This window comes from Chrysochloris asiatica, unplaced genomic scaffold (genome assembly GCF_000296735.1).
Source record: "Chrysochloris asiatica unplaced genomic scaffold, ChrAsi1.0 scaffold00042, whole genome shotgun sequence".
Lineage (NCBI taxonomy): Eukaryota > Metazoa > Chordata > Mammalia > Afrosoricida > Chrysochloridae > Chrysochloris > Chrysochloris asiatica.
This window is the reverse complement of record NW_006408560.1, coordinates 9,952,146-9,960,043: the sequence shown is the minus strand read 5'-3', so window position 1 is coordinate 9,960,043 and position 7,898 is coordinate 9,952,146. Positions and strand designations below refer to the sequence as shown.

Below are 7,898 nucleotides of genomic sequence, written 5' to 3'. Positions count from 1 at the left end.
CTGGAGGAACTCAAGGCTATGGCCCTCAACTACCCTTCAGGTCTGAAAACGAACTCACCCTGTGGCCCAATTTTCAGCTAAGCAGTAGATAGATAGGTACATGGGGCGGGGGGGGGGGGTAGTAACACTCATATGGTATGCTCACAATGGAATGCTCAATCAGTAAAAATCAAAAGAGCAACATTTACTAAAGGACAAAGTTGAGAAGGGATGGGAAGGTGGGTGGACTAGAACTAGGAAACTCAGGGAGGAAGCAGGATAACTGTTATTGTATGGAGGGGATTGCAATATTGAGATTAAAACAAAGTGTATGATCTGTTGAATATAAAGCTGATGATCTTGTCCGTAAACCTTCACCCAATTCACACTAAAAAGTAAAAAAAAAGAAGAAAGTAAATACTAAGAATATAAATATTGTTCAGGTTTCATACGTCAGGAGTGATGCTGTTGGTTAACGCAAAGTCAGCTTGAACCACAAGTTTGGTTATTCAAGTTCTACCAGCCAATCCTTGGAAACTCTCTACAGTGTCCTTATGGGTCAGAACTGACTTGACAGCAACAATAAATCCAACTTCATAGACAGCTTCTTTGAGTTCTTGATAACCTAGTGGATGGTCAAATTCCAGGTGAAGGGCACACCTGGAAAACAACATCCAGGAATTCCTTTGTCGAAAGTCTGATTACTTCATTAAGATTGTAAGAGCTAGACTTCTGCTCTGTCACCAAAGACTTTCTCTCACTCATAGTATGCTTTTAACTCCGCAGTCACCTGTGCAAATGGATATAAAACTACTTAATCTTTGGGGGGATTATAAACGTTGTTGTTCGGTGCTGTCAAGTTAGTTCTGGCTCAGAGTGACTCTAGTACAAGATGAAGCACTGCCTGGTCTAGCGCCATCTTCACAGTTGGTGTTAAGCTTGAGCCCACTGGTACTGCCACTGTGTCAATTCATCTCATTTAGCAAGCATGATGCTCTTCTCCAGGAACTGGTTCCTCCTAACATGTCCAAAGAATGAGAGATGAGGCTCTCCTTGCTTCTAAGGAGCATTTTGCTGTATTTCTTCCAAGACAGATTTGCTTGTTCTTTTGACAGTCAGTCGATGGTACTTTTGATATTCTTCTCCAGCACCATAATTCAAATGTGTTGATTCTTCCACAGTCTTCCTTATTCATTGTCCAACTTCCACTTGCGTATGAGGCAACTGAAAATAATGGCTTGGGTCAGATGCATCTTACTCCTCAAAGTGACATTTTTGTCCTTGAGCACTTCAAATAGGTCTCCTGAAATAGACTTGCTAACACAATTTCTCCTTTAGTTTCTTGCTTGCTCCTTCCATTAGCATGATTGTGGACCCAATCAAAATGATACAAGCAAAAAACACAGAGTAGGAAATAGTTACTTCAGCAGGTCCACAAATATACTCTTGAACTTATACCAATATAATGCTACAGTTTCCTTATGAGGACATAGAGCCTCTTATCTCGAGGAATATGAACAGAACTGCTAAGAGGAAATTAGAACAGAAGAGAAAGGGAATATGTAACAACTGAAACAATAGACTAAAAAGTAAACAAATTCACTTTTAAGCTATGTCCTTGTCCAGTTAATATTTACCATTTATAACTGCATTCTGTCGCTGGTACAAAGGCGGAATCCCCAAAACCACAATATAAAGAGCCAGGTGTGAATGTCTCTCCATTGCTAAGAAGGTTGCTATCCTTTCCACATCTCCTGAAGACACAAGGAAAACAAGATGGAGAAGCTTCTTCTGGGTGTACTGTTGCTCACCGTCATCTCAGGAGGCTTAACACATTCAGGTAGGTACTGAGACTGTTGGGGAAGAAGTGTTTTCCAAACCCCAGGGGAACTCGAGTGCATCATATTTCATTGCTTTTGTTGTGTCTGCTGCTGATTCTTGGGGGAAATGAGGATGAATGACAGCATGTAAGTTGCTCACTGCTGTAAATGTAACAAGTTACTTCAAAGTTCAGAAGTTTAAAATCATGTATTTGATACTTGCTGTGTGCCAGAAATCAAAAAGTAGCTTACATATGTGATTCTGGCTCCAGTTGCTCACAAGGTTGAAATCAAAGAAGTAGAACAGCAATCTAACTAGGGATTTCCTTCCAAGTTCTCTGATATGCTAGTTGGCAGGATTCAAATCTTCACAGACTGTTAGATTGGGGATCTGTCTCAGTTTCCCAGAGTACCCTCCTTAGCTCCTTGCCACATGGGCCTTTCCATAGGGCAACCCACAATATGGCAACTGTCTTCCCCATAGTGAGTGATCCAACATGAAAAGAAAAATCACCCAACACAGAAGGTACAGTCTATTTGGAAGTGACCTAACTTACTTCTTCCATATCCTATTCATTAACAGAGACTCAGCCCACACTCAAAGGGAGAGAAATTAACTTTGGACATATTTTTCAAATCATCATAGTTGAATGTGCGTAAAGTTATATACTTGTCAGAATGAAGCCTCATGAGAGGATAAAGGAAAGCTGGCTTTGTGTGCTATATGGAAACACCTCTCATTTGAAAGAATATAATAGATATGGAGGTCTTGTTTGAAAAAAAGAATTTACCACAGGGGCTGGGGTGTTCATTCTGATGCTTCTCAAAGTCTTAATCTGGTCCACATGACAGACAATGAAAAATTTTAGAAGGAAGTTGGATTTAAATTTAGAAAAATCAATTTCTTCCAAATAGCTAAATTAGCTTTGTGAAATGGCTAAATTTCTCGGAACCTCAGTTTCCTCATCTTTAAAATGGGGAGAAAGGCAACATTTATCTTGTAAAAAGATGTTAGGAAAATTGAGTGAAATAAGTTGAAGAAGAAATCCATTTGTGTAAAATATTGTAAAAGTTCATTTTTATTGGCAGTAATAAAGCTTATATGTTTGGCAATCCAACAATACCCTTCTCCCATTGTTTCCTATTACTGCAACTAAGGGAAACTTCATCTCAAGTTTGACATACCCATTTCTCTCTCATATCACTATCATTAAAAAGTTATGCAAAACTCCATTCTCTGACTAAATGTGCTGTTTTGCTCCAGGTTTGTATACTGACAAGATTATAAATTCAACACTGGGGAATGATTTGATCATAGGGTAAAATGCACAATTTACTTTCCCATCTTCCTGATGCATGCTGTACTGGCCAAAGTTCTCTCCTTTTAGCTACTAACATCTCTAATAGTTTCCTAGGTTGTTCTGTTCGCATTCTTTGTCCAAGGTTAGCTTTTCTTAAAAAACCCTGGTATCTAAAGAAACTGAAATCCATGCTCCTTTTCCATTTCCTACTGTTAAGCAAAATTAACTCAATTCAAGACTTCTAATCTATGTCTTTGCTTATAGACTGTATCTGCCTTGATTCATTTAGTCAACAGTCTTTATCTTCCAGACCTTTAGTGTTTGTTATATTTGCCTTCCTAAGCAAAATGAAAAAAAGGAACCCTGACAGTATAGTGGTGGATTATGATTTGGGCTGCTAACTGCAAAATCAGCAGTTTGAATCTACCATGCTCTTCACAGAAGAATGATGAGGCTTTCTGCTCCCATAAAGATTTATAACCTCAGAAACCCTACGCAGGGTTGCTATGAGTTGGAATAGACTCAACGGCACACCACCACCACTAAGCAAGAAAAATAGTTGATCTTATAATGAGTAATGCTACAGGTTTGCTTGTGGCTCCTATGAGGAAAGAAGTCAATGACAAGTAATTCCACACCATGATGTTGCTGCAGTAAGGAGACAAACAGTGGGGGATTGGTCCTGAACTAGCAAACCAGAGTTGCAAACAGGGAGCAGAGAGCAAAGTGAAGGTACTATAAATGTCTGGACCATATGGTTTGACCACTACTCTGCCTCCAACCTTAACCTGCACTAACCACAGAGGTTGGTAGTGGTCTTGGACAGACAAGCCATGGCTGAGAAGAGTCATTTTAATCATATGTAACTGTAACCACTGATGTCCTGTAGGAGAAACCTCAGAATCTGGCCAGCGGAAGGGCAGGTATGAGGTGCTGCATGCTTGATTCATTACACACAATGAGTTAGTCATGTTCCATTTTCTGTAACTACTGTTTGCTGATCTATTGAGATGAAATCTGTGAAGACAGGGAAGGTTGATGTCTTCGTTTGTTAGCTAGCCCTGCTGTAACACAAGTGGGTGGCTTGAAATAACAGAAGTTCATTTTCTCAAAGTTGTGGAGGCTGAAAGTCCACATCAAAGTCTTGGTTATGTCAAATATGGCTTTGTTGGTACTCCAGGCAGCATCGACCTGCTTCTTTGTCTAATCTGCACTGTTTATAATTCAGTGATTAGGGTTAGTATACATGCTACAGTCATAGGGTCTCATTAGCATGTCAAATAAATAGTGTTACATCCACTGGCTTAGGGGTTAGAATTCCAACACATATTTGGGGGAACGTAACAGTTGACATAAAATAATTTTTCAAGTTGTCGTTGAATTGATTCCGACTCATGGAAATCCCATGTGGTTCAGAGTGGAACTGTGCTCTATGAGGTTTTCATGACTGTGACCAGAGGCCCAGAGTGTTGACCATTTTTTTGTCACATTATTTCTTCTCCACAGATATGAGGGGGAAAGCATTCATTTTTCCTCAAGAATCAAACACAGCTTATGTGTCCCTGATCCCAGCAGTGAAGAAGCCATTGAGGAACTTTACATTGTGCCTGAAGACCTTCACAGACCTTACCCGCCCTTACAGCCTCTTCTCCTATAGCACTCCATCCCAACCAAATGAGCTGCTTCTCTTTGTGAACAAAATCGGAGAGTACACACTGTACATTGGCGATGTTGGTGTCACTTTCAATGCTCCACAGATACGTTATGCTCCAATCCATGTCTGTGCCAGCTGGGAGTCAGCCTCCGGGATTGCTGAATTCTGGGTGAATGGGAATCCAGTAGGAAGGAAGGGTCTGAGAAAGGGATACTCTATAGGGAGAGAGTCAAAGATAATCCTGGGACAAGAACAGGATTCCTTTGGGGGGAGATTTGATGCAAAACAATCCTTGGTTGGAGAGGTGTGGGATGTATCTTTGTGGGACCATGTGCTCCCCCTAAAGGAGATGTGTGCCTCATATTTCAGTGGCAATCTGCTCAACTGGAAATCCCTGAATTATGGAGACTACGGCTACGTGGTGATTAAGCCCAGCGTGTGGGCTTGAGCTTTGCTGTCTTCAGACGTGATTTGTGTTTCATAATAATCACTCATAAATACCCTTTAAGATGAAAAGCACTGATTTTATTTTCTGGCTCTGTTGAGATGGTGTAACCTATATAAAGAAGACAAGGGGTAGGTAGGCCGTAAATATGCAATCTTTACTGTATAGTTGCAAAAATTTCTTCATGTGAATTGCACCACCACTCTCACAGCATCAAACTACAGGGAATCAAGAAAACACAATGCTTCAGTATTGATTTCCAATGTTATAGAGACCTGCACAGCTGTGAGGAGGTCTAATTGGGATTCTTATACACAAACTCAGTCTTCGATAAAAATGACATGGCTACTAGGGGGAAGGGGCTTTAAAGAATGGGCTACTGTATAGTAAGTTCCCAGAGAGAGTTTTAAAAGTAATATTTCTTCGAAGCGAGGTTGTGAGAGTGCTTCATTTGTACTTAACCCAGAAAAGACCCAGGAAACTCAGATAAAGGTAAATGCAAACTCTCCTGGAAGCCCCTCTTCCCATCCACTTTCAGACAATATCTTACACTACATGTATGTCACTTTCAGAAATACATGTAATGCCTCCAAATACCTGCATTTCCTTCTTAGTCCTTCCAGGGCCAGGGAGTCTTAGCTCTATTATTCAACATGTGATTTCAGTGCACCTTGGATGGAGGACATTTAAGACTATTCTTAGTGGGGAGTACAGAGATGAGTGGGAGATATGGATTGATCTCTTTTTACAACAACTTTTTAAGGACTGAAACACATTTGACAAGCTCTGCCTACTTTTTTCTCCAGACTGTTTGTTTTTGCTAAGTACCGTTGAGCTGGTTCTGACTCATAGTGATCCTGTATAGAGTTTCTTAGGCTTTAAATCTTATGAGAGCAGAAATTCTCATGTTTCTTCTGAGGAGTGGGTTTGAACTTTAACCTGTGGTTAGCAGTCCAGTCCTTATCCTACAGCATCAAATCAAGACAGATTTCCCTTTAAGAAAGTAATAAAATTAGGAGATCTAATGGGATCCCAAGGAGCCCTGATAGCATAACGGGTTATGAGTTGAGCTACTAACTACAAGGTCAGTAGTTTGAATCCACCAGCAGCTCTGTGGGAAAAAGATGAGGCTTTATGCTCCTGTAAAGATTTATAGCCTCAGAAACCCTATACAGGATCGCTGTGAGTCAGAACCGACTTCATGGCACACAGTCACCACCACCACCACCAAAGGATTCTCAGACTCTTGTTTAGACAAACTTGGGATTGGATATAGGCACCCAATTGTTCATAGAAAATGAACTCACCAATGTACTGATGAAGAGGGTAAAGAAATGGCGATCAAGTTAAATTCTACATAGAGAAGAATGAAAATCATGGGATTAATTTCTATAGCAGAGAAAACTAAGTAGGGATGTGAGGTTAATACATTTAATTTCAAAAAGATTTTCAGATATCCTAATGCTTGTGAGTACAATGTAGTATATGTGCTACCCCAAAGAAAGAAAGTATATATAACTACAATAAAATTCAGTGAACATGTTGCTTATTAACTGTGCAAACATATAAGAAGTCAAAACCCACCAAGGGCACAATTCTAATGTGACCTCAGCAAAATTACAAAGAAAAGCATTTTATGGATCTCCAAGACTCTTCAAAGCAGATGGCATTTTTTGGACTATTAGGAGTCTGTTTTGTTGTCACTGCCCCAAAGAGGAAGCGTTGTTAAATAAGGAAGGGAGTTTCAACTGTGTTCCCAACACATCTGGTGTATTCATCATGCTCTCTTTGAAGTTTGAGAGCTCAGAGTCTATCTGACATTTAGATTAATATTTCAACCGACCACTTCAAGTAGATGTTATAAAGCTCAGTTTTCTGTCATCAACAAACTAATAACAACCAGCCCCCTTGCTTAACATCCAAATGGTAAGCTGTCCAACCTGTGAGCAGCATCTGGCTAATTCCCCAGTGTTAAACTATGGGATGGAGTCCTGGTGTCGCACTGTAGGATACACACTTGACTGCTAACCAGAAGTCTGACAGTTCAAACATACTAGTTTATCCTCAGAAACCTTAAACATGGTCATTATGAGTTGGAACTGACTCAAAGGCAGTGAACAACAACAACAAATTATGAGATTAGTAAAATATATAGAGGAATGGCTTTTGGTCTCTTTTTAAAAGTCAAGTCAAGAAAACACTCATCCTTAATGCAGCCTCACTGCCAAATTTTGGAACTTTCTCTGTGTAAAGTAGAAATGTTAGGACCAACTTTAAAACAAAAACTTTTTATTGTGATTTCAGGGCTAGCTTACAGAGTAAACTGGTTTTCCATTCAACAACTCATACACATTTTGTTTTGTGACACTAATTACAGTTCCCACAATGAAACAGCACTTTTCCAACTTCCTTTTTGTGAATCCCATTTCTACTTGCTCTTCTTTCCTATCCAACCCTGCCTCATGCATTTTATTCCTGAGCAAATGCTGCCTTTGTCATGTTGTTGTTGTTGTTATTGCTAAGTACCATGCTGCTGAGTTGGTTCCAACTTATAGTGACCCTGTTTAAGGTTTCCATGGAGTGGCTGGTAAGCTTCAACCACTGATCTTGCAGTTCAAACCAACCTTGAAGTCCAGTGCACTAACCCACAGCACCACACCATAGGATCAACTTTTTTAAGCTTAAAGAAAATACCCAGA

The 7,898-nt window shown here is 40.0% G+C and overlaps 1 protein-coding gene across 1 annotated transcript; it reads left to right on the top strand.

Annotated features, from left to right (window-relative positions):
- The first annotated feature begins 1,755 nt into the window (after window positions 1-1,755).
- On the top strand, window positions 1,756-5,202 carry LOC102839311 (mucosal pentraxin-like). Its single transcript, XM_006861716.1, has 2 exons — window positions 1,756-1,819; window positions 4,607-5,202. Exons 1-2 carry the CDS (start codon window positions 1,756-1,758, stop codon window positions 5,200-5,202), a joined length of 660 nt encoding a protein of 219 aa, XP_006861778.1.
- Window positions 5,203-7,898: the final 2,696 nt, after the last annotated feature.